Raw genomic sequence first — 27,381 nt, 5'->3', positions numbered from 1 at the left:
TTTAAACGGTTTTTTCCGGATTTTTTCGACGTTTTGGTTTTCCCCTAGTCTTCCTTAGCTTTTCGATTAGAAAAAAATTCAAAAAAAAATTTGCGCGAAAAAAAACGCATTTTCTTTTTTCTTTCTTCGCGAAAGTCACGGTTTTTTCCCACGCGAGGCACGGTTGTGCTTTAGCGAGAGTGACGACCGTGCCTTTCAGAAACGAAAAAAACGTGTTTTCTGTTTTTTTTCTTTCGCGAGAGTTACGGCCGTGCCTCTCGAAAAGGGAAAAACAAAACGCGTTTTCTGTTTTTTTCCCTTTCGCAAGAGTCACAGTTTTGCTTCCGCGAGAAGCACGGTTGTGCTTTCGTAAGAGTCACGGTCGTGCCACTCAGAAAGGGAAAAAATACGCGTTTTCTGGCTTCTTTCTTTCGCGAGAGTCACGATTTTGCTTCCGTGAGAGGTACGGGTGTGCTTTCGCGAGAGTCACGGACGTGCCTCTCAGAAACGGAAGAAAAAACACGTTTTCTGTTTTTTTTTCTTCCACGAGAGTCACGGTTTTGCTTTCAGGAGAGGCACGGGCGTGATTTCGCGAGAGGCACGGACGTGCCTCTTTCGAAAAGGGAAAAACCGTGCTCCCGGTTTCGGTTTTTTCACCCGGTTTTTTTCATGAAAAAAAGTTCGTCAAAACCTATCAATATGTGATCTAGTTTTGAAGATCTCGACGTGAGGAATCCAATAGTGAATACAGTTCGAGATTTGGACGCACGGTTTAAAAGATAAAACGTTTTGAATAAACGGATCTACGAAAAAAAGGAAAACTCCCAGGTTGCGACAAGTGGCGCGCTGCATGTGCGCCATTTGTCGTGACCTGGAAAAATGAAGTGTTCTTTGCAACAAGTACTCCTTAATTAGTGATTTTGCCTTGTTCAATTCAGTATAGCTTTCCCCTTCTTTGGTGGAGATGTTTTCCTTGGTTGGGGAGAGGAGGCATGCCATAGGGAGACTTGTAAGGCGTGGAGAACAGGTAGGGGATCTCCGGTCGAATAGCGGCCGGCGGGGAAGAACAGGTCTTTTTTTCTTTGAGCAAATTGTTTTTTTGAGCAAATGGGGAAGAAGAGGTCGATTCTCTCTGGAGATTGGAGATTGGAAGGAAATGAGGTACCGGGCTTGATCCATTTTGGGCCGGATTGCATGAAAGCCTTTCGCCTTATCTAAATAGCCCAACAGTCCAGCCCATTCTGAGTAACCATCGCCGCCGGTCGACACGTCGTCCCTTTCCCTTCTCCACCCCCGGGCGAGCTCACCGGCAGTTCACCGCCCCGCCGCCTCCTCCCCTTCCGTCCCGGCGCTTCCGCCTCCAACAATGTGCGCAGCCAGGCGTCTCGCGGCGGCGCTCCCTCGTCCGCGAGCACAGCACCGCCTCTCCTCCTCCGCCGCCTTCCCACCCGCTCCCACCCCGACCGCCGCCTCCGTCCTCGACGATCTCCTCTCCGCGCCCACCCCTTCCGCCTCCGCCCTCTCCCTCCTCCGCGACACGCCCTCCCTCTCCGCCGAGCTCTACTCCACCCTCGCCGCGCCCTCCCACGCCCTCACGCCCGCCTCATTCGCGCTCCTCCTCTCCCTCCCCTCATGCCACCGCCTCCCGCCCCCCTCCGCGCCCGTCCTCTCCGCCCTCTTATCCAAGATCCTCGCGCGTCGTCCCTCCTCTCCCGTCCAAGCCGCCGGCTTCCTCTGTGCCTCCCTGGCCGCTGGCGCCCCGCCGCCAGACACTTCTGTTTTCAACAAACTCTTGGCCCCGCTCGCTCGAGCCCGAGACCTGCCGAGAATGACCCAGCTCTTCTACTCCATGCGGGCCGCCGCTGTCAGGCCTGACGCCGTCACCTACGGCATACTTGTCAATGGCCTCTGCAAATCTGGCCGCGTGGAGGACGCCCTCAGGATGCTCGATGGAATGTCTGGTTCAGACTCGGACGTGCGCCCGGATGTCGTCACTGTGAACACGGTGGTGAACGGGTTGTGCAAGAGTGGGAGGGTCCAAGAGGCCGTGACATTTGTGGAGGAGCGGATGAGGAGTGTGCATGGACATGCACCCGACACATTTACTTACAATTGCTTGGCCGATGCATTTTGCCGTGCGGGGAATGTTGCCATGGCGTGCGAGGTGGTTGGGAGGATGGAGAGGGAGGGCCTGTCACCGGATGTCTTCACTCTGAACATGATTGTGGCCGCCTTGTGCCGGGCAGGGAGGGTTTGGGCTGCGCTGGAGTTCTTCAGGGAGAAAAGAACAATTTGGCCTGAAGCCAGGGGCAATGCGGTGACCTACAGCACTCTGGTTCAGGCTTTGCTCCGCACTAAAAATGTGGACGTAGCCATGAAGTTGTTCCATGAGATGACAGAAGAAGGGCAACCACCAAAGAAAACCATGTATTTCATCATGATATTGGGATTGGCACAAGCAGGGCGGTTGCAGGATGCTTGCTCAATGGCGTCGTCGATGAAGAAGGCAGGCTTTCAGCTGGATGCAAAAGCATACAATATTTTGATTGGTGGGTTTTGTAAGGAGGACAGACTGTGTGAGGCTCATGAGTGGCTTGGGAAGATGAAGGAAGCTGGTCTCCGGCCAGATGTGTACACCTACACTACCTTGTTGTCTGGTTCGTGCAAAGCAGGAGATTTCTTGGCTGTGGATGAATTGATGGGGAAAATGATCGATGATGGTTGCCGGCCTTCTGTGGTCACCTTTGGTACACTTATACATGGATATTGCAAAGCTGGTAAAATAGATGAGGCGTTGCAGATTTTCTGGTCTATGGATGAATCTGGTGTTCAGCCCAACACTGTGATATACAATATTCTGATCGACTTTCTCTGCAAGAGCAGAAATGCTAGTTTAGCAATTAAACTGTTTGATTGGATGAGCGAGAAGCATGTGCCCGCAGACGTAACAACCTTCAATGCATTGCTGAAGGGACTTCGCGTTAAGAATATGCCCGAGAAGGCCTTTGAACTGATGGACAGGATGAGGGAAGAGAGGTGCACTCCTGATTCCTTGACCATTGAAGTTCTCCTTGAATGGCTGCCTGGCATTGGTGAAACAAATAGATTAAATAATTTTATGCAGCAAGTGGGGTGTACGGCACCGAAAAGGACAACTACATAAGAATATGCTAGTTGGCACAATGAATTAGTCTTTCTCAAATTATGTAGGCATGAATTTTGCTTCAGCTTAATCAGCAGTTACAATACCTAGGTGGAATTTGTGATGGGAAGGTCAGAGCTGATGAGAATTGTCTGCACTCTGCAATCTCAGTCGTGGCTTACGGTGACAACTGGTTATGTTTTTCAGTCATTACTAGTCATGACACTGTTGGTTGGGTACTCATCAGTTCCTTTTTCTGGTGTTTGCATCCATGAGCGCCATTATTGAGGAGTGCAGAAAGCAGTTATATCAGTGCTCAGCTGGTCAGTAGATAGTTGTGTAACAGGCAGCAACACATTCTTGACATGAAGCCATCTACATCAAATGAGTCTCTTATTCTCATCAGATAATTATTGTTGAAGAGACTTCGTGATATAGAATATGCCTGAAAAGGCCTTTGAATCGATGGATCGTATGATGGAAGAGAGGTGGACTCCAGATTACGTGGCCATTGATATTCTTATGGAATGGCTGACCCGTCATTGCTGAAACAGAAAGATGAAAGGATTTTATGCAGCAATGGGACAATGTGGCACCCAAGAGGATAAATTGATAAGAATATGCTTAGTCGACACCAAGGGTTTTGCTCAAAGGAGGGAGCCATGAGTTTTGCTTCAGATTAATCAAGAATAGCAATACCAAGGTGTAATTTGTGATGGGAAGAGCTGCATTGGCTAGAAAACCAGCTCCTGAAGTCTGGCTGACCTAATATAACGGTTGCCCCTGTGATCAGAATTGTTTGCACCCTGCAATCATAGACAGCCAGCAGTACATTCAGTTATAAGCCATACTGAATTCTGTAGGGTCTCATTCATCACATATGTGATTTGTGACAGCTGCCCAAGTTTTTCTGTGGTAATCAGGGCACTGTTTGGTCAGGGGCTCATCAGTTCCTTTCTCTGGTGTTTGCCGGCACCTGCGTTACAACTGAAGAACGCAGAAGTCGATACATTGCACATTTACAACCTAATCACTTCAGCACTCAACTGCTTAATAGATAGTAGGGGGCATACAGCAGCACATGGTTGTCATGCAACCATCTGTATGTATATATATCAAGTAATCACCTTCTTCTTCAGCAGATAAAGGTGATCGTTGCACTTGGGAAAGATAAAAAACGTGAGCGTGTAAGGGTGAGATTCTGTAAAGAAGAAAGCCTCTTTGCATTGGCTATATTACCATCTTATATTTATTATGAGTGAAGAGATTATCTGCAACATGACTTATTCTACGTTTGCACTATCATTGAGTTCTAATGGTAAAAACATGTATGCGCAGATTTCTTGACAACTGTATAAATCTTGATTTGAAGAATCTAAGTGCGTTTGAAATTATTCGGAATTGCATATTCACCATTTTACAGCACAACTTATCTTGGAACACTGCAATTAATCAGCGTAATTTTATATGTGATGGTACTCTAGTGAATTCTGACAGATTATCAAACCCATGACAGTTAGTTTACCTCATTTTCACTGTGGTAGAAATTGTATGTGTATTAAATCTGCCTGATGGTGGAGGAGGGACTGTCTACTTGTTACAGCAACATATGTATGGTCATGTGGTAAGACAATCCATATTTAACATCCTCATCTTTCCAGAAATAATATGCCTGTTAGTTCACTGATTGTGGCTTTGCATTTGAAATCTTAGATATTCGATCAAGCTCTAAATTTTCGGTTTGTTGCCATTATGTTCATGTAATAGATAGCATCAGCGAGGTTGCGTCTTGCGTCTGATGCATATGGCTAACAATTACTACATGGCCGAGACAAAAAGAAATGCTGCCAGTTCAAAAATGGTACTAGTTGAAAACATCTTAACTTTGATGCCTTGCAGGGTTCAGTTGGAAAAACTTGCTGCTCTTTTCACCATACCTCATCCCTGTACCATCCTTGCTTGTCAATTTCGTATGTTCTTGGGACTTGCAATGAATCTTTGCTGAAAACAGAGGGAGGACATCATAGATGGATACAGCTGCGATGCTGATGGATCGACAATCACTAAATTGCACCCCCCAGGAGGTGCACTGCGCTGTGCTGCATCATCATGATAAAGAGGTAACTGAATTCATGTCCACCTGGTCAGTTCTGATTTTGCTGGCAAATGCACGTAGCAGAGATAGACTTGTTTAACATGATGGTTCATACTTGAGTTCCTAATCATACTACCAAACCTGATATGCAACTGCTACCCAGAGCTTGTGAACATCATTATTACAGTACGATTTGAGCTCCTACTGATGCTAGGCTTACTTTTAAGACATTTGTAGTAGCAAGTGCCGTACAAACATGAAACTGAAGGAGGCTAGCAAGAGAAGTGATCCATTGGTGTTAATTTTTTAAACCTCGAAGCATGACTTTTTCCAGAGCTGTGTTACTTATGGTACAAGTTAACAGACTTCTGCAGCCTTAACAAAGACCCACGTGGACATCTCACTTAAACAATATATTACTGATCTCAACGTCTTAATAACCTTATGCATAATTGCCTCGAGCAAAATGTGAATATCTGCCGATAACACTAGCTTTATAATTACATAGCTATGCTGTCTGCGGTGATAAGTTACTTGCACCTTATGTTCAGATGTTGGAAATTCATGCTAGTGAAGTGCGGTAGATCGCGTAAAAAATGGGGAGAGTTTGTTAACTCCACTGGAAGTAGTAGCAGACGGCGTGCATTCAGACAGGAAGAGAGGTTCAGGTGTAGATTGAAGAGAAGCAGAGGCTGCCGGTGGCACACTCTCTGTCAGTTGATGACAGCCATGTATGCTGACTTGCTCGTGTCTTATTGTTTCCTCTATCTATTACTGGAAGTCATGGGGAAGTCAATAGAAGCCATGTTCTTCAAACCGGCCAGCAGAAACAGAGTTGGCAAGTCCATGTCTAGCCTGATTGGGAACAACTACAATAGAAAACAGGATTCTGGTAGAAAAATAGAAAAAAGCGTCCTGGAGCGTCGGATCGAACATGGACGGCCCATATTCTACGGGAAGATCTGTGCGCTGTTCTTTGCAAAATAGCCCCTCATTTCTAGTTATTTTGCTTTCTATCTCCTCGCCTTTTCTGGAGCGGTCATCCCCTTCTACTTCCTTCCAATGCGAGCAGCGGCGGCTGAGGCTCAAAAAATCTCCAACCCTAGTGGCCCTAATGGCGAGCCCGTCCCCATATAGCTTGCGAACGACGACGGCGGTGTAGATCTTGGCCACTGGAGGCACTGGTCCATCTCCGCCCCGATGAATCCTGGACATCTCGTCGCCGGCGGCCGGTCTGCCCGGGCGAACCTCTCTTCTGCTGCGCCGCGACGCTGCCCGAGAAAATCCCCAGGTATCGTTCTCCGGCGTCTAGAGGACAACCTTGATCTACCATTTGTCTTACCCTGTCCAGCCATTCTCCACAGGTGGCTCCTCGATCTACCATTTGTTGCCCCATCTAACCTCCAACATCTGCTTACGGCAGAGAAGAAACATAGTGTCCCTCGAGTCTTCAGGAATGCAGGTTTACCATGCTCCATATTGGTTCTGTCAATTTAGATGAAATTAGGAAAATAGTACAAGCAGCTATATGACCCTTTTTCTTGTTACATCGTATAGGAATCTTGATCTTTGGTGCTCACCTTATTAAACATGATCCATTATATGAAATTATAGAAAACTTTAATTCTGACCAATTCTAGTTGCTGCAATAAGAAAATCACACTTGATTATTTCCATGACCGCTGGAGACCCCTCGCACATGTGATGGAATGTAGATGAAAAAAACATAAAGAACTAATAGACTGGAGTACCCTTTTTGGGAATAAAAGATCATTCAGTGGGTAAGTATCTTCAAGTTGGATCTATGGGTATTTTTTCTTATTCCCAGTCGGCTTGCTAGATTTTGCTTACACTAGATTTTCAAGCAATTCGGTATGGTGAAACTTTGTTAACTTGCTGTAACTGTACATGAGAATGGAATAATCTCATCTACCTGTTTAAGTACTTGAAAAGTCAAGTGCTTGTCAGTACAAGACTGAAATTTATTACACACTTGCAATATTTAGCACTTCACTGGTTTTTGAAAAGTTTAGTGTCTATTTGTTCACTAATGGCACCAAAACAACTAATCATGAAAAATTTGTGAATAAAAATGCTGCTGCATATTCTTTCTACTATCACCTGTAGCCAAGGATAGTACAATGATTGTATCGCAGCCTCACTCCTCGCCGCCACGCTCGTCCACTCGGTTTCGGTTTGTGGCTAGCCCTGACCTGCTGTGGCTTAACTAGCAGCAGAGCACCTGGCCTGTGTAGCAGCCATTCAAATATTCTGCTATCACTTGCTGCGTGCCTGCTCCAGCGACAGAACAGAAGCAAGTATATACCCTCTTTATTCCTCAACATCTATATATAGCTCAGATCGTTCAATGTATTGTTGTTGTTGTACAGAAGTCAAAACAAATATGTTGTCGATCCATTACTTGTGGAATTTGATGACTAGGCTTTATTTTAAGCAGAGGCAAGAGTTTTTCGTCGGTCAATTTGATGACAGCAAGGAAATCAAAAAGAGGACAAGGATTCTTTCTGCCAAATTAACCACCACGTGCATAGCATAGCTAGCTAATGACCCAAAGGAAAGCCTGCTAAGCAGCGAGGCCATGAGCACCACTACGTGCATAGCTAACCTCTACCTAATGGGCCATTAGCAAAAAAGCGAGCCATTTAACTAGCTAACAAACATCAACCATTGGAAGATTAGCAGCAACCGGTGCGAGGAGATTAGCAGGTGAGTGAGCAGAGGGAGAGGGAGGTGCAGCACAAAGAAGATGAAATACATTTGAGCCTTTTAATTATAGTTTAATGCAAGGAACGAAAAGAGGAACAACTAATTAGACAAATGTAAACCGAATTACTATTGGTAATCATAGTCAAAATTTATCACCATAGAAAATATTAATACCCTGTGATGCTATGAAGCATGGTTAGTGTCAGAAACAGAACATGGAATCTGGTAAAGAAATGGCCAAATGTACAAGTTGTTTTGAATATTTGTGCAACTAATTATATTACACAATTTTATTATGCAAACCGATGAATCAAATTCAAATGGTCACACCTTGTACTCTCTTTAACCTTCTCTACTGATTTGGTAATTGGTACTAACATTTTCTTTCCCGATTAATGCACCAGATGCTCCTAACGGAAGAGGTCCTAACTCAGAAGGACTCATTGTTTCATCTGGAACGGCCATTTCCTGGAACAAAAAGCAGGACATGGCTGGATGAATATGTTAAACAAACATATCTTCTGTTTTTCTTGCATCTTCTGGATTCTTTTGCACTCTCGTTATCTTTGGTCTTCGCAATGCCAACTTGTTTACCTCGATTATTATGATGCAGCAATTATTTTCTATGCCTAAACTACATTAGAACTCTTGCCATAAGTTGTGCCCTTGTTCTGGTCCATGTGCTCGACATCTCACATGCGAAAGATGATCTCCTTTCTGACTTTGCAATTCTCATCCCAGGATCTAGTAATGGAAGAGATTAGTAGTGCAACATCACCATTAGGAGAGCCCATGGTTCCAATGATCGCAAACTGTGCACCAACACTATCAGGTGAGAACAAACTGTGTATGAAAGGCAAGAATATCTTGATGTGCCTAATATTCTGTAATCCTTGTTTTGATGTTGTTTTGCTAAAAAAAGGTTTGCAGCCGTCGAATCGGTCAATAGTGTTTAAAATCAAGATTTCAATGATGCTACCTCATTTTGCAGAGATTAATTCCCCAATGCTTCTCGTTGCTGATTTCAGTACACTGAAAAAGAAACAGTCAATATCTCAAGAGTCAAGAGGTACCCACGTTGTGGAAATAGTTTGCATGGTTGATGAAACTGCCGGTTCTGAAAGCTCAATGTCATGGTTTGGTTACCCTATGAGAATCCTGTGTGAAATTGAGGAGCTAAGCCAAGCCTTTTGTACTTTTACTCTTTCTTTTATTCGTAGAGGCTACTATATGTGTCTACTTGTGTGCTAAGCTACCCATTCGTGACTGGAGGTTGTGGGGTAATGCTTCTCTGAATCAACTTGCTATTTGTATCCAAACTGAGAGTAAACTTGAGCTCCTTTGATTGTGGAAAAAATGGTATGCTTCAGATTATGGCAGTGCACACATCTTTAAAATGTATATGGCTGAGGAAGGTGAACTTAAGTTCGAGGGTATTGGTAATTTCACAAGCATAAATTTTGCTGAGTAAAGACGAGACACAAAAGCTTTTAACACTGAAGTTCGAAATTGGTTGTACTAACAAGGGCACAACGACTCAATATGAGAAACTTTGAGGTGGTTACTGTGAAAGCTCATGTTTTACATCTAACTGTACCAGGGGTTTTTTCATAAAATGTATAATAAGTGGCCTTAGATCCCTCAAACTTGATCTGTACCAACCATGTTTGATCTGACGGCCCAGAGTCAGTTTTTCTATTCTTCTACCACAAGCCCAGATTCTATTCTAGTTGCTCCCAGCCTGATTTTGGTAATCTGTTGTTTTTAGTCGGTGGTAAAGAAAAGTTGTTTTCACGCCTTCAGTAAATAAATAGAAATGCCTGTAATTTTTTGCATTACCTCCAAACCTGTATTGTTCACGTGATATCATTGCTGAAATGCAGGAGCAGTGTTAGAGCAACTCTAGCAGACCCCATAAAAATACGACCCGCAAAACGCGTTTGCGGGTTCACGAAAATCGCTTTTGCGGGTCAAAAACATACGCGTCCAAGCAAAACCCGTATCTAAACCTGCATAATTTGAAAAACTTCTTTCGCGGAAGAAATTGCGCAAACACAGTTCATCACACATACTACATTGTTCATCGCATACTACATAGTTCATCAAACTATAAGCATAGTTATACTACATACTACATTAAACTAGTACTAGGGGGTAACGGCGGTGAGGTCGCGGCAACCGAACGACGCCGCTCGTCCTCGCCGGAGCTGCAGAGATCGATGAATTTCTCCGCCTGCTCCGCACGGATGCGGCGCCACTCCTCGGCCTTCTCCTTGGCGGCGAGGTTGGCGGCGACCGCCTGCCGCCACTCGAGGGCTTCGAGCTCCTCGGCGTGGCGCCGGCGCTCCTCCTCCTCGCGCACTGTAAGTGCATCTAGTGCCACCCCTAGTTGGTTTTGGAGTATTGACGACAAATCTGGTTGAGGGACTAACGTGTTTGTGAGAATTGCAGGAAAACACAGGTAGAAGTCCCTCATTGATTCGGTTTTATTACCAGAGATGACCCCTAAAAATGTACGAAGACATTAAAGACAATGGTGGTTTATGAAGATATTCATATTGAAGACAATAACATGAGAAGACTCCCTATGAAGCTTATGGAACTCGAAGACTTAGATCCTTCGTAGTTTTATTTCATTTATGTTGTGTCATAGGAATCACCGTACTGTTAAGTGGGGTCCAAAAGAACCAGTCAGAATGACTGTAGTGATACCTAATTCAAATCCTATGTCTTCGAGCGAAGACTTTGAGAGAAAATCTTGTCCAGAGTCAGACAAGTCAGCTTTACTTGTAGCCCAAGTAAAGTTGTCGTGTGAGTTCAAAATTCGACCGTTGGTACACGCGTCAGTTCCTTAGTGACCCAGGGTCATTTCGGACAGATCAGGTCGGGTTGCCAAGTGGCTATAAATAGTCCACCCCCACAACCATAAACGGTTGGCTGCTCAGATTTCAGTGCACGGCTTTTGTCGTTTGAGAGCAACCCACCTCGAAGCCTTTGAGAGAAAAATTCCTAGTGAGGAGAAAAGCCCTAACCACCCAGAGCCAGAGTAAATTGGGCATCACTTAAGTCTTCATGTCTGTGTGATTTGAAGACTTATTACACTTGAGGACTGTGCATCCTCCAGACGGTTAGGCGTCGCGTTCTGAGCATCCAAGAGAAATTGTGGATTGCCAGTGAACGAAGTCTGTGAAGGTTTGGGAGTCTACCTTGAAGACTTACCTGAGTGATTGAGCGAGGTCTGTGTGACCTTAGCTCAAGGAGAAAACGGTGAGGACTGGGTGTCTTGGACTAAGTGTCCTTGACTGGGTGTCCGGGACTGTGTGTCCTTTGGTTTAAATACCTAGCCGCTCCAACCAGACGTACAGTTGTCACAGCAACTGGAACTGGTCCAACAAATCATTGTCTTCAACGTGTCACTGGTTTCATCTTCACTTCCTTTCCCTTATAGTTATTCATTGTGAAGCCATTGCATGCTTGCTTTATCTTTTGTCTTCACAACATGAATGTATGATCTGTTCGGCTTCATAACTTCTTCCTACCTGATCCTTATTACACTGAAGCTGTTTGTCATTGCGCTTTCACTCTATTGAATACATGACCATGGCTGGCCTAGTGTAATCTAACTTCCGCTGCATAGTAATAGGCATAATCTTCACTGTTTGTCTTCATAACTCTCACGTTTTGAAGACTTTCATAAAAATCGCCTATTCACCCCCCCTCTAGTCAATATAACGCACTTTCAATTGGTATCAGAGCTTGGTGCTCCCTTGTTCTGTGTGATTCGGTTTAACCACCTGGAGTTTTAGCTATGTCGACTGCAGGGATAATCAAAGTCTCCGCTGCTTGCCCCGTCTTCGATGGAACTGAATATCCCTACTGGAAGAATAAGATGCGCATGCATCTTGAAGCCATTGACGTCGACCTATGGTATGTCGTCGAAAACGGCGTTCCCAAGGCTGGAGAAGGTGTCACTGCTGCTGATGTCAAGAAGTTCGTTCAACTGGACTCTACTGCCAAGAATATCATCTGTGGTCATCTGATCAAAGGACAGTATGGCCGTGTGAGTGCCTTGAAGACATCCAAACTTGTCTGGGACTGGCTCTCCAAAGTTAATGAAGGCATATCAACCCAGAGAGATCAAAGAATCAGTGTCCTTCGCAATCTCTTCAACCGCTTCAAACGAAATGACAATGAGAATGTCCAGCACACCTTTGATCGGCTCACTGACATCACAAATGAGCTACAAGCCCTCGGCGCTACTGAGATCACCAAACATGAAATCGTCAAGACGCTGCTGAGATCACTTGATAGTTCGTTTGACATTCTGGCCCTGATGATTAAAGAACGTCCTGATTTCAAGACACTCGATCCGTCTGACATACTTGAGAGGCTCAACACACATGAGTTTCAGCTTTCTGAGAAAAGAGATATCTACGGTCCAAACTATGGGCGAACTCGTGCCTTGAAGGCAAAAACTGTCTCCTCATCTGAAGAAGAATCTGACTGTAGTTCTGATGATCCTGAAGACATTGGAAGAGAACTTGCAATGCTAGTGAAGAAGTTTCAAAAATTCACCAAGAAGAAAGGCTTCAGAAAATCTTCACGATCAAGCTCAAGGAATGATGAAGCTTCTGCTCATGACTACAAGAAGAAAACATGTCACAAGTGCAAGAAAACTGGGCACTTCATCTCTGAGTGTCCACAGTGGGACAATGAGAACAGAAGGAAGAAGAAGAGCAAGGAATATGATTCTGACGACAAGAAGAAGAAGAAACACTCAAAGTCTTCTTCCAAGTCTTCATCAAAGTCTTCATCACACAAGAAGAGCTCATCTGGCAAGGCACGTGCGTTTGTTGGAAAGAAGATGGATTCAGAAGAGGAGTCCGCATCTGAGGAGGCAGAGGTGGAGTCTGAGGAGGAGTCTGATTCTGGCATTGCGAGTCTGGCTACAGCATACGTCGCCAAGTCCATCTTCAACACTGAAGACAATAACTGCATCACCGACACCGACGCAAATGACAAGAACGACTCCACTCCTACCTACTGCTTCATGGCACGCAGTGCCAAGGTAAACACACACACCACTCGCTATGAAACATCCAGTGACGATGACTCTGAATGTGATTCAAAACCTAGCTACAAAACACTTGCTAAAATTGTAACTGAACAACAGAAAGCTATGGAACATATTCAAAAACTGTTAGACAGAAGCGATGATCTGTTGGGTGCTGAAATGACTCGATCTGAATCCTTAATTGAAGACATAAAAAACCTTCACGTTAAGTATCAGGAACTTGAAGATCGTCATGATACTCTCTCAACAACTTATGAAAAGCTTTCCTATGACTATCTTCAAAGGAAGCAAGAACTTGAGAAATTGAGAATGGCTCATGAAGATCTTCAAAAGGAAAACGAGTCACTTCGCGCCGAACAGATCAGTCCCGCTCAGGAAGGATTTGAACCACCATGTCTTAAATGCATTGAGCGTAATAATGCTAATTCTGTTGCTGAATGTTCCACTGCTACTACTGTTCCAATATCTTCAACTGTTGATGTGGCAACTAACCCCTCTGCTGAGGATACCACTGCTATTGCTGATGAGAATGCTAGGTTGAAGACATTGCTTGAAACAGGGATGTACAAAAGTCTGAAAGGGCATCAAACATTATGTGATGTCCTTAAGAAGCAGATTCTGAACCGAAACCCTAGGAAAGAGGGTGTTGGGTTCGTGAGGAAAATCAATGCAGATGGCTCTTACTGGAAACCTGAGCAGTACCCCAAAACTACATGGGTTGCTGCAAAGGAACTTTCAGCAGATCCATCCAATTTATCTGGCTTCACTTGTGCTAACCCAATTATAATTGATGAATCCTTTGATGCAAACTATAAACTGTTTAAGAATCAGAATGGTGAAGTGTTTGTCAGGTACATTGGTACTAACTGCAGGAATGGACCGCCTATGAAGAAAATCTGGGTTCCGAAAACATGTCTGGAAAATCTTCCTATGAATGTCTTCATGACACCTCACTTGAAGAAGACAAACCTCGGTCCAAAGGCTTCATACAGACAGAGGACTCACCTGAGTCACACTAAAGCAAATGTTTTGCAGGGAAACCATACTCAGGCATATGAATATGAGAGCGGTTCATCGAACCGTCATGTTCATATGACCAAAAATTATTCTGCTTATGCCTATGAGTATTATTGTCCCCCTACTAGACTGTTTGCCAAGGCTTCAAAGCCAAAATTCTCAGATGCTGCACTTAGACTCATAGCTTCTAAGCCACCCTTGAAGATGTGGGTGGTTAAGAAAGCTTAACTCTCTTTTACAGGGAAAGGTCTCCAGCACAAAAACAAAATCTTCTGATGCTATTGCTGGGACCATAAAAATCTTGTGGGGCGCAAGATAAACTGCCCAAATGGCATCATTATGTACTTCGTTCCTGAATCGCATGCTACTCTCCCCATTAGTCCTAATCTGGATCTAAGTTTTCATAACCCACTGGTTCGTCAAATGTTTATGCTTCACAACACTCTTCGTGAAGCCTATCCCCCTAACTGCACTGTAGGGTACGACACCAGCGACTTCAAAGTCTTCAGAATGGATTATTGACAGTGGGTGTACAAATCACATGACTGGCAGAAGAAGCCTTCTTATGGACTCAACTTTACGTCCATCCGACAAAAGCCACATTACATTCGCTGACACTGGTAAAAGTAAGGTATTGGGTCTAGGTAGAGTTGCAATCTCAAAGGATCAACACATGGATAAAGTCATGCTTGTTGAATCCCTTGGCTTCAACTTAATGTCTGTCTCAATGCTTTGCGATTTGAATATGATTGTAATGTTTGGCAAATATCGCTGCCTGGTGCTAATGGAATCTGACAAATCTCTAGTGTTTGAAGGGTATAGGAAAGGTGATTTGTATGTGGTAGATTTCTCAGCAGGACCACAACTTGCAGTATGTATTCTTGCAAAAGCTTCAGAATGCTGGCTTTGGCATCGAAGGCTTGGGCATGCTGGCATGAGGAACCTCCACACCCTTGCGAAGAAAAAGCACGTCATAGGCATCGAGGGCGTCAAGTCCAAGAAAGATCACTTATGCGGTGCCTGTGAAGCAGGGAAGATGACAAGGGCAAAACATCCTTCGAAGACAATCATGACCACTACTCAACCCTTCGAACTGCTTCACATGGATCTTTTCGGTCCCACTCACTACTCAACTTTTACTACTTCTGCATGCCTCTATGGCTTCATAATTGTTGATGATTATTCTGGACACCTTGGGCATCACACATGAATTCTCAGCTCCATACACGCCACAGCAGAATGGCGTCGTCGAACGCAAGAACAAAACACTCATTGAGATGGCCAGAACAATGCTAGATGAATACAAGACTCTAAGAAAATTCTAGACCGAAGCCATTGATACTGCATGCCATACAATCAATCGTGTTTATCTTCACAAGCTTCTGAACAAGACATCTTATGAACTCCTAACTGGCAAGAAGCCAAATGTCAGTTACTTCAGAGTATTTGGCGCAAAATGCTGGATCAAGGACCCACACCACACCTCAAAGTTTGCACCAAAAGCACATGAAGGCTTCATGCTTGGATATGGAAAGGATTCACACTCCTACAGAGTCTTTAATCTCTTCCACTACAAAGTGGTTGAAACAGTGAATGTGCGATTTGATGAAACCAATGGATCACAAAGAGAGCAATTGCCAAATGTGCTAGATGAAGTTCCAGCAAATGAATCAATCAAGCTTATGGGAACTGGAGAAATTGTACCTTCTGAAGCTCATCCTGAAGAAGAACTTATCATCTCAGCACCTGATCCACATGAAGACAATGCTCAGCCTGAAGATATACCTTCAAATGACCACATAGATCAGCAAGAGCAAAGTCTTCGCCCCACACACCCTCGTGTTGCAAATGAAGTACAAATTGACAAAATACTTGACAGCATCAATGCACCTGGTCCACTCACTCATTCAAGGGCAACTCAGCTAACAAACTTCTGTGGGCATTTCGCATTCGTCTCAATATCAGAACCCAAGAAAGTTGAAGAAGCCTTCATGGAACCTGAATGGATTCAAGCTATGCAAGAAGAGCTTCAACAGTTTGAGCTGAATAATGTATGGGAACTGGTTAAGCGTCCTGATCCACGGAAGCACAACATAATAGGCACCAAATGGATATACCGCAACAAGCAAGATGAGCATGGTCAAGTTGTCAGAAACAAAGCTCGTCTCGTTTCTCAAGGATATACTCAAGTGGAGGGCATTGACTTCGATGAAACATTTGCTCCTGTGGCTAGGCTTGAAACCATACGCATACTGCTGGCCTATGCAAATCATCATAACATACTTCTCTATCAGATGGATGTGAAAAGTGCCTTTCTCAATGGCAAGATTGAAGAAGAAGTGTATGTTGCACAACCACCTGGCTTTGAAAATCCAAAACATCCTGATATGGTATACAAGCTCAATAAGGCACTGTATGGCCTCAAACAAGCCCCTAGGGCCTGGTATGATACACTCAAGTACTTTCTGAAAAGTAAAGGCTTCATACCTGGTTCCCTGGATCCCACTCTTTTCACGAAGACATATGATGGTGAACTGTTTGTGTGCCAAATATATGTGGATGACATTATCTTCGGCTGCACCAATCAGAAGTATAGTGAAGAGTTTGGATATATGATGCAAGAGCAATATCAGATGTCCATGATGGGGGAGCTGAAGTTCTTCCTCGGTCTTCAAATACGGCAACAACGCAACGGCATCTTCATATCTCAAGAGAAATATCTTAAAGAGTGCCTGAAGAAGTTCGGTATGCAAGACTGCAAAGGCTTCACAACACCAATGCCAGCCAAGCATCATCTGGGTCCCGACGACAATGGTAAAGAGTTCGATCAAAAGGTATACCGCTCCATGATTGGGTCTTTGCTTTATTTATGTGCATCTAGGCCAGATATCATGCTTAGTGTTTGCATGTGTGCTCGATTTCAAGCGACACCAAAGGAGTCGCATCACTTAGCTGTGAAGCGAATTCTTCAATATTTGGCTCACACCCCAACTCTAGGATTATGGTATCCAAAGGGCTCAGAGTTTGATTTGGTTGGATTTTCGGATGCTGATTATGCTGGTGACAAAGTTGATCGCAAGTCTACATCAGGCACATGTCACTTTCTGGGACGATCACTTGTATGTTGGTCTTCAAAGAAGCAGAACTGTGTATCACTCTCCACTGCTGAATCTGAATACATTGCTGCTGGATCTTGCTGCGCTCAGCTTCTGTGGATGAAGCAAACACTCAAGGATTATGGCATTCATCTGAAGCAAGTGCCACTTTACTGCGACAACGAAAGCGCCATCAAGATTGCCAACAACCCAGTTCAGCACTCGAAGACAAAGCACATTGAAATTCGTCATCACTTTCTCAGAGATCATGTTGTGAAGGAAGACATTGATATCATACACGTCAACACTGAAGAGCAATTGGCAGATATCTTCACCAAGCCCTTGGATGAGAAGAGATTTTGCAAGTTACGGTGTGAGCTAAATATCTTGGAATCCTCAAATGTCCTGTGATCAGGCACACATCCTAACACTTAAGCATATTGATGACTTAGATGTGCAACACACGAAGTAGCGTATATCTTCAAACAATGAAGACATACATTCTAAGTGTGAATACATTAATGTGGAATTTGACTTCGGAGCGCCACGATAATTGTGCGCCGTGTCTGGGTCTAATACTTCCTATACGGTGGGTAACGCCACCACCAAACGTTCCATTTTGAAGTGTTTCTCTCATGGCGTTACCTCTCAATGTCTTCACAATTGGTTTGGCTTCATTCTCAGTATGTCTTCATGATTATCTTCACTGCGTTGATTATATGGATATATATGTACTGATGTTCTGTCCTCTACAACATTCACTTATAGCTATGTATTCTTGGTTGAATCTTTTGAACTAAGCGAATGTGATCGGACCCTAACCTCTCTATGCTTTCTATCTCAAACTCTATCTCTCCAAGTCATATGCATTCTGTTGAAACTGTCAAATGTCTTCACTGTGTCCTTGTCAGCTGAAGACATAGTGACAACCATAAAAGTCCGTTTTTAATGCTCATTCCTCCACATAAGATCCGGAGAAGCAGGAACGACCGCCCGACAATTTAGGCGTGCGTGGGACGTGGAACAAATTCCAATCTTCCTCTAACTGGCCACGCGTGCCTCAAATGCGAACCGCCAGGGGTACCTGCGTAATAGCGCAGTGCCGCCTCTATCCTTATAAATACACGATTCATTGCGGTCATTATCTCCTTCTTCCACCCTCGCACGAACCCTAGCGCCACCGCTAGCACTCGACGACGCCGGCGACGAAGCGCTTCACTGCCGCAACCTCTCCGACGCCGTTTTCACGCCGACAGCGGACATCGCTCTCTCCGCCGTCGCCGTAGGTGTCTTCCGTCGCCAAGTTAGGGCACGGAGGATCGAACTGCTCGGCCTCAACTCTCACTTCGTCTAGCAGTTCCAAGTGTGGTAAATAAAACCTCTTTTTACAGCCTCTTTTGATCCCATAGTTCAGTCACTTTCTGCCATAAGGAGTTTCTCTTCACATCAGTTAGTTATCTTGCTACATCTCATGACATGCCTAGTATATTCACTTGTGCTTCATAAGGTAGTTAGATTCCTCACTTGTACTGATCTGTGGGTTCATACAAATCTGGAACCAACTTCTTATCTGTGAGTGAATGTCTTCGCACAATGAGGTCTATGTCTTCTAAACCGATTTATCTTCAAAATCTTCTGAGAATGCATATGACCTCTTCCCCTTCCCTCGCACCTTAATGCTGTCACAGGTACATGTCCGTGGGAGAATCCTTTAGTTCTCATAGTCTGCATTCATTTGCAGAGTACTTGCAGCATCACATCAACTCTCCTGAAGCCAGTTCTTGCAAAAGGAAGTCTTTGAAGCCTTTGAATATCGTGAAGCCTTCCAAGTTATTCATGGCTTCAGAAACAGCAGCAAGGAAGGGAGGCAGACAGCGACGTGGTGAAACGTCCAAAGATCTGCCTGATGAATTGGCAGAGATGTACAAAACTGATCCTGAAGAAAGCTATGGTCAGCACAAGACACGAATCCAATGGATTCGAAGATATTGGGCAGAGCAATGGTTCCACTACCACTTCGTCACTCAGGAATATGCGAAGAAGTGCGCCATCAAGAGACCGTGGGGAGACGTACTATACAAAAATCTCGTACCCAGGTCCAGAGTCGAAGCCATTGCTCAAGGCTTCTATCCATGCATGGTGAGAGGACCACAGCCAGCTGAGGCACATCCGTCATCACTTCTCTGGTGCCGCAATGATAATCTCTTCAAGCGCAACTTTCAGTTTGCACAACAGTCAGCAAAGATAAACAAGAAGAAATTTGGGCTTGACTTCAACCCTGGTCCCTCCTCACCAAGGGCAAATGGCACACGCAACGCCGATCCCAATATCATCGGGCCGTATGCCAATCTTGCAGGCCTCATCACTCGCATCCTAGTCCAAGGGACTGCTGTGAATGACCCTCCAGCAGATACTGAGTCAGATGACGCCCCTGCTGCGCCGAAGCCGAAGCAGAAGAAGCCAAAAGCTTCAAAGCCAGCCGCTTCTCCCAAGATCGCAAGAGTGAAGCCTTTAGCAACTGCACCTCCTGAAGCCAGTGTGCAGTCAGAAGGCTTATCACGAGTGTCCAAGCCCCAAGAAGCCAAGAAGCCTCAGCCACACACAAGCAAAGAGCTCACAGCTGCTGACATTCTGCGCTGCGAAGCCATTGATCTCTCAAGCGATGAAGATCTTAGAGATGATGCTCTTGAGCAGCTCATCAAGAGCAAGGAGGAGGCTGAAATCTTCAACAATTTGCCTCTGTTTGATGTCGCCATCATCCACAACTTCATCGATGAATGGTTTGCCTCACCGGACATCAGCTTCAACGATCTGCAGCTGCCCATAGGCCTCAGCGTTGCTTTTCAAGGCGCAATTGCTTCAGAACTTGCAATAGCCCAGCGCATTGTAGAACTGAAGCAGAAAATTGATTATGAAAAGGATCAGTTCAAGAAGCACGTGGCCAAGCTCAGTGTGCAAGAAGTAAGAAACTTCAAGATCATGTTGCACGAGCTAAAAGAGAACTTCCTGAAAACGCGTGCCGAAGCTCAAGGCTCGCGAGAACGCATGAAGACTTTGGCTGATCGCTGCGTGCAGGCCTACAATGAGGCAGAGAAACGCAAGGCACTTGGGCGTCCCGGCATTGACCCCAGGATGGCCGCGAAGAAGAAAAAGAAGGCTGCTGTGCCTGAACCTGAAGCGCCAAGGTGAGAAACTGCTCCGATTGTCTTCCCCGCTGCAACGACTGGCTCGAAGCCAAAGAGTCGATCAACCGCCTCACAACACAAGAAGACATGGACTGCAGAGGCTGAAGCTAAGAAGAGAAAACATTCTGAAGCCTCTCCTTCTGAACCCATCATCAAGAAGCGCAAGACCAAGAAATCTCGGGCTGCTCCCACAGAGCCCTTGACAGTTGAACCCCTCTCCGTCCGCTATCCTGACGCAGATCGTCAGTTGACTGTGCATGAACCCAACACTGAAGACATTCCAGCAGACGAACCCTACGCTGCTGAAGACATTGGTCTCCAAGACAATGTGCAAGGTGATGCAGCCCTTCCTCAGCTTGAGACAAGCGAACTGATCAGTATTGGTCCTCCGTTGACGCCAATCACACAAGATGCATCGTGGGCAGATCGCCCACAGGAGGAAGATGAGCCACAGCCCACTACAACTCCACAAGCGTCGCCCAAATTCCGTAGGCTTCGCAAAGGGCCAAGGGCTCAGGCTGCTGACGACATTCCGGCTGCATCAGCCGAAGAGCATGCAGAGACACCACAAGCTCCAACTCCCCCACACCAACAAGAAGCAGTTCTCCAGGAGAACGTGCCTGAGTCTGCAAATGTTGAGGCTGCCACAAACAACGCCGAAGCAAATGTGGAGCCCAACCCAACAATAGCTTCAGAAGACAATGAAGCTACTGCTCCTGAACATTCTGTGCCTGAGTCTGCTGCAGGACCACAATTCAACTATCATATTGCGTACAGACCCCAGGTCCAGAAGCCGATCCCACGACTGCCAAGGTTCCCAGGTCCTGCATCAGCTCCTGGTTCCTTCAACATCAACGGCTTCAGGGCAGATAACACGTTTTTCGACCGCTCCAAGAACCCTTATTCAAGGGAACGGATTGTATCAGATAGGTTCTGGAGCCATCAACAGCGCAGCTATTATTTATGCATCCTCTACAACCAAGGCCGCATCTTTCCTCACAAGCGCCTTGAGGTTGAAGCTGTTACTGGTCTGCCTGGTCTGAAAGAAGCACTGGATTGCTTCAAGCAAGTGGGTTTGCTGCCATTTATCACTGATGAAGAGCACTGGAACGAAGAGCTTCTGCTCCAGTTCTATGCCACTTTGCATATCAAAGGCTATAACAGAGATCCGAAGACATGGATTCTGGAGTGGATGACAGGCAATATCCATCATGAAGCCAATGCTTTCGACCTAATTGAGCTTACCGGTCTTCCCACTCCCGGCGAATTCTTTGAAGAAGGGTGCCAACTCCATGCTGAAGCAATTGAGAGCATATTTCAGCGTCCTGAGCCAGATATGAGTCAGATGCTCTCAATGATGAAGCCACTGCCTCCTAATGCACCCTATCCAACTAGGTTCTTCGTTGAAGACTTAGAGTACTTGCCCAGAACAATATATCATATCATAAGGCGGACTCTATGGCCTGTAAAGGGACACTCTCGATATGCGACAATTGATGGTGCAATGAAGACTCTCATCTTCTGCATTCTACATGGCAAATGCTTCAATGCACAGGATCTCTTCATCCGTCACTTTGCAGCGTCTGCCTCAGAACTGTTTGGATTAAAGTTCTATGCTCCTTGGGTTATGAGGCTGATCAAGCTTCACTCTGCAATCTCCTATCAACCCTCAGCCCGCAACCATAGGATATTTTTGCCAGATGTGGACACATCTGCTGAAGCAATATATCCAGAGCCTGGCAAGCAACCATTAAGTCTTCAAAATGCAGAACACCAGAGCTTCACTCAAAATATTGAAGGTGTTGAAGCTCTCTCCCGAGTGTATCCAATGGCTGGCACCACACGTGCCCCTGCATCAACTGAAGCCACTGACAGCACAGCTGTCAAGAGACCCAAGAAGCGCGCTCGAGCACTCAATGACCGAGAGCTTCTTGTGGCTCTTCACCAAAAGCAAGATAGGCGTCACGACTGGCTCAAACGGCAGATGAGAAGCATCATGCAAGACGTCAATCGCATCAGAAATCTGGCAACCAAGAATGCGTTTGTCGCACACGAGACCTGTCGCCGCACTTGGAAAGGCCTCACCATGATGAGCAATGAAGCTGAACTGCAAGAGGATGGCTTCAGAGAGAGATTCCAATTTGACTCCACGCCTCCAAGAAGAGCTGTGATGCGAAGCACACCATCACTTGAAGAGTCAGAATTCTCTTCTTCTGCTGCCACCGTGTCTGCCCGGATTATTGAAGAAGACGACGACGCGACATCATCTCCACCTGCTTCAACACACGTCGAATCTGCACCAAGCTCATCTGCACTGCCACCAAACAACTCCACCGACCCTGCTGCGCCTGGGAACGCGTAGAAAACTCTATGTCTTCAAACCTTTTTGGTCATCACTGACAAAAGGGGGAGAAGCATGATGTTTATAGTCTTCAAGCGGGTCACTTTGGGCGGGTGCCTCTATATTTTGCTACATTTTGCTTCGTTCTTACAACTCCCGTTTTTGCTACATTTGCTTCTTTGAGTTGTAACACTTAGCCTTGATGGCCGTCTGCTACCTGCTTGTCACTCCGTTATGCGAAGATAAATTCCGCATGTGCGACGATAAATTCCGCACTCATCTCTTACTGCAGACGTCCATTTTCCATTATGCATGTCATTATCTTCATATACTTTCACATGCATAGTGGATTGTCATCATAAGTTGAAGTGGATCTCCACAAGTACAACCTGCCATGTGCATTTGCATTCAAAAGGCAAAATTACTTATATGCACATCTTCAGGGGGAGCCCTTGCAACTTATGAAGACAAATTCCTTTACTATTTCACAAATTATGTTCCCCGTTGAAAACTTCAACTAGTTTGTCATCAATCACCAAAAAGGGGGAGATTGTAAGTGCATCTAGTGCCACCCCTAGTTGGTTTTGGAGTATTGACGACAAATCTGGTTGAGGGACTAACGTGTTTGTGAGAATTGCAGGAAAACACAGGTAGAAGTCCCTCATTGATTCGGTTTTATTACCAGAGATGACCCCTAAAAATGTATGAAGACATTGAAGACAATGGTGGTTTATGAAGATATTCATATTGAAGACAATAACATGAGAAGACTCCCTATGAAGCTTATGGAACTCGAAGACTTAGATCCTTTGTAGTTTTATTTCATTTATGTTGTGTCATAGGAATCACCGTACTGTTAAGTGGGGTCCAAAAGAACCAGTCAGAATGACTGTAGTGATGCCTAATTCAAATCCTATGTCTTCGAGCGAAGACTTTGAGAGAAAATCTTGTCCAGAGTCAGACAAGTCAGCTTTACTTGTAGCCCAAGTAAAGTTGCCGTGTGAGTTCAAAATTCGACCGTTGGTACACGTGTCAGTTCCTTAGTGACCCAGGGTCATTTCGGACAGATCAGGTCGGGTTGCCAAGTGGCTATAAATAGTCCACCCCCACAACCATAAACGGTTGGCTGCTCAAATTTCAGTGCACGGCTTTTGTCGTTTGAGAGCAACCCACCTCGAAGCCTTTGAGAGAAAAATTCCTAGTGAGGAGAAAATCCCTAACCACCCAGAGCCAGAGTAAATTGGGCATCACTTAAGTCTTCATGTCTGTGTGATTTGAAGACTTATTACACTTGAGGACTGTGCATCCTCCAGACGGTTAGGCGTCGCGTTCTGAGCATCCAAAAGAAATTGTGGATTGCCAGTGAACGAAGTCTGTGATGGTTTGGGAGTCTACCTTGAAGACTTACTTGAGTGATTGAGCGAGGTCTGTGTGACCCTAGCTCAAGGAGAAAACGGTGAGGATTGGGTGTCTTGGACTAAGTGTCCTTGACTGGGTGTCCGGGACTGTGTGTCCTTTGGTTTAAATACCTAGCCGCTCCAACCAGACGTACAGTTGTCACAGCAACTGGAACTGGTCCAACAAATCATTGTCTTCAACGTGTCACTGGTTTCATCTTCACTTCCTTTCACTTATAGTTATTCATTGTGAAGCCATTGCATGCTTGCTTTATCTTTTGTCTTCACAACATGAATGTATGATCTGTTTGGCTTCATAACTTCTTCCTACCTGATCCTTATTACACTGAAGCTGTTTGTCATTGCGCTTTCACTCTATTGAATACATGACCATGGCTGGCCTAGTGTAATCTAACTTCCGCTGCATAGTAATAGGCATAATCTTCACTGTTTGTCTTCATAACTCTCACGTTTTGAAGACTTTCATAAAAATCGCCTATTCACCCCCCTCTAGTCGATATAATGCACTTTCACGCATGCTCCACTCGGCGATGGCGGCGGCGACGATGTCGAACTCCGCGACGAAGTCCTCGGGCCCGACGACTCTGTGGCGGCCGAGCGGAGCGGGGTCCTCGGGCTCCTCCTTCACTGGCACGAAGGGGAACGGCGCCTGCAGCTCCGGCTCCTCCTCCTCGTCCGACCACTCCCTCTTCACGGGGAGGAAGCCCGCGGCGGCGGAGGAGGAGGATCCGGCGTACGAAAACCGCGCGGAGGAGAACGGCGCGCCCCGACGGTCGTACTCCACCGTCTCGCGGCGGTCGAAGCTCGCCGGCGGCGAAAGCCCGCGGTTCGTCCACCTCCGCGCGCCGCGCTTCCTCGCACCGTCGGACCGGACGCGCCGCTCGCGCTCCGGGTCCCTCTCACGGCCGGATCGGCTGCCGGAGCCGCGTCCGGAGCTCCACATTCGCCCCCACATGGCGGCTGGAGGCGGGGCAGAGGGTCGCCGGCGGCGAGAAATTGGGAGAGGAGAAAGAGGAATTGGGTGGCTCGCGGCGACAGGGGGATAGGGTTTGGACCCGCAAAAGGGTCGCGGAACCGCACTTATAGTGCTCGGGGTGTGCGGTTTGCGGGCTGCGGCAAAAGTTTTTGCGGGCCGGGCGAGTATGCGGGCTCTGTTCTGGCCGCAAAATTGGCCCGAGCCCTCATACTCGCCGGAATTTTTGCGAGCTGAGCGTTATGCGGGGTCTGCTAGAGATGCTCTTAGAGCATGTCTTGTAGAACTCTCAAACCCTTAAAGCAGTTTTAAGGGTTAAGAAGTGCCAGTTTTTGGCACTTTTAAGGGTTGAAAAACAGGGGCAAAGATTAGAGCCTTCAAACCCAACCCTTAAACTGCTTTAAGGGTTGGGTTTGAGGGTTCTAGTCTTTGCCTCAACCCCAACCTTTAAATCTATCATTTCACATATCACACATTTCATCACATTTCATCATATGATATATCACAAATTCCATCACATTTTACATAAAACAATAATCATTCTAGTTATTATTACACCACCGGATAAAACAATAATCATTCAAATTATTACAACAATGTTTGAGCAAATTACAATAATTGTTCGAATCAAATAGGACATAGAAAAGAAAAACAAAGATACATCATGGGCCAATGCGCCGCCCATCCAACTGCCAGTGGTGCTCTACTAGATCATCCCGGAGCCGACCATGAGTGGTTGCATCCTCAATCTCACGATGTGCTTGAAGAAAAGCGTGTATGCGAGAAGGGTTTCTTTCCGGTTGCACACGGGTACCAACATTGTCATAGAAATAAGGGAGGTTTAACCCTCTCTCATCCTTTAGGATCATGTTGTGTAGAATCACACAACATTTCATGATGTTCACCAAGGTTTTTTTGTCCCAAAACCGAGCTGGACCCGAACTATGGCAAACCTTGCTTGCAAAACACCGAAAGCTCTCTCAATATCCTTGTGGTCTGCCTCTTGTGCCTTGGTGAAATGAGCCTCTTTTCTTGTTAAGGGCACCCCATTTTTCTCCTTGATGGACTTCACAAGAGTTGCCCATTCGCGATAAATGCCATCGGTGAGATGGTATCCCATTGAGTACTCATTGTCCATGATTTTGTAGTTGCAAGTTGGAGCATCCCCAGAAATTAATCTTTTGAACAAAGGAGATCTATTGAGGACATTGATATCATTGAGTGTTCCCGGCAACCCAAAGAATGCATGCCAAATCCATGTGTCCTCCGATGCTACGGCCTCAAGCACAATGGTAGCATCATGGCTTTTACTGCAATACATTCCGTGCCATGCCTTTGGGCAATTTTTCCACCTCCAATGCATGCAATCAAGACTACCAAGCATCCCCGGCCATCCCTTTTTTTCATTCATTTCCATTAATCTCTTTGTATCTTCCTCGTTTGGTGCCCGAAGATACTGCTCACCATACAACCGGATGACCAACTTGGCAAACCTACGGACGGACTCGTCGGTATAATCCGTGGGTATGCCATAAGCGAGTACCCACATTGCCGCCGATATCTTTTGATATGCACTAAACCCCATGATACCGGTGGCGGATCTACGGCGTTTAAAGTAATCGGAGGCGGCCTCACAATCGGTGACAATCTTCACAAACAAACTACGACGCATTCGGTACCTTCTGCGGAAGAGATGAGGAGGGTATGTAGGTACCTCCGCAAAGTAGTCTTGCATCAAATGCTCGTGTCCGAGAGCGCGGTTCCGGTAGATGGTGAGTCGCCCCATCTTCGGCCCTCTCCTTTGATCCATAAGCTTCGCGCGGTTGGCTAGACTGTAAAAAAACAGTTATTTTTAGGGGTTTGAGGGTTTGAGGGCTCTACTAGACTTCCTCTTAAGCGTGTGGCTACTACTGAGTCGTGATTGTGACGAAGAATTCAACTAGTAGTAAGCAAGACTAGTACTGAGTCCATGGCTAACCTGCATTGTTCACATGCTATCATCACTGCTTAAATATTGCTGCCCGTCCTTGAAGCCGGAACTTGGTCCGGTCACCAGTAACAGTGACACAGTCACAGTGCCGTCTCATCCAGGGCAATTGACTCCAGGTCGCTTGATTGATTGCTGCTGTACACTCTAGTGTTTTCTCGGAAGAAAAATGCTTCAAGTTGCAGTAGAATTCTACATCTCGCCAAGGCCAAGTTGGTTGAGGCCAACTTGGTCCGTGTTCCTGCCTGCGACCTACTGCATCGGCAACGGCGAGTCAAGATGATCAGCGGAGCAGCATTCTCTCGGAGCGTTGAAATCCATGGCATGGCATGGCATATCACGCGCTTC

At 45.8% G+C, this 27,381-nt stretch overlaps 2 protein-coding genes across 5 annotated transcripts; one reads left to right on the top strand and one right to left on the bottom strand.

Moving 5' to 3' along the window:
• The first annotated feature begins 1,220 nt into the window (after positions 1 to 1,220).
• On the top strand, positions 1,221 to 9,317 carry LOC125526431 (uncharacterized). 4 transcript variants are annotated; one of them, XR_015610242.1, is made up of 4 exons: positions 5,317 to 6,507; positions 6,581 to 6,678; positions 8,348 to 8,775; positions 8,935 to 9,317. XR_015610242.1 is itself a non-coding variant. In XM_087534435.1 (3 exons), exon 1 carries the CDS (start codon positions 1,346 to 1,348, stop codon positions 3,140 to 3,142), a length of 1,797 nt encoding a protein of 598 aa, XP_087390561.1. In that variant the 5' UTR covers positions 1,221 to 1,345; the 3' UTR covers positions 3,143 to 5,241; positions 8,348 to 8,775; positions 8,972 to 9,317. The 4 variants fall into 4 exon arrangements, 2 of the variants coding, with proteins under 2 accessions (XP_087390561.1, XP_048547100.2); XM_087534435.1 differs by lacking the exons at positions 5,317 to 6,507; positions 6,581 to 6,678 and adding an exon at positions 1,221 to 5,241 and having other exon boundaries at positions 8,972 to 9,317; XM_048691143.2 differs by lacking the exons at positions 5,317 to 6,507; positions 6,581 to 6,678 and adding an exon at positions 1,221 to 5,241.
• Positions 9,318 to 10,074: 757 nt separating this feature from the next.
• On the bottom strand, positions 10,075 to 25,028 carry LOC147958882 (uncharacterized). Its single transcript, XM_087532347.1, has 2 exons — positions 24,581 to 25,028; positions 10,075 to 10,304 (listed from the first exon to the last, which is right to left on the bottom strand). The coding sequence occupies exons 1-2, from the start codon at positions 25,026 to 25,028 to the stop codon at positions 10,075 to 10,077; spliced, it is 678 nt and encodes a 225-aa protein (XP_087388473.1).
• Between the last annotated feature and the right edge of the window lie 2,353 nt (positions 25,029 to 27,381).

The sequence above is a fragment of the Triticum urartu genome, chromosome 7A (genome assembly GCF_056163025.1).
Source record: "Triticum urartu cultivar PI428250 chromosome 7A, HENAU_Tu73, whole genome shotgun sequence".
Taxonomy (NCBI): Eukaryota; Viridiplantae; Streptophyta; class Magnoliopsida; order Poales; family Poaceae; genus Triticum; species Triticum urartu.
Note: the sequence above shows the minus strand (reverse complement) of the source record. Positions and strands in the feature narration are given on the sequence as shown.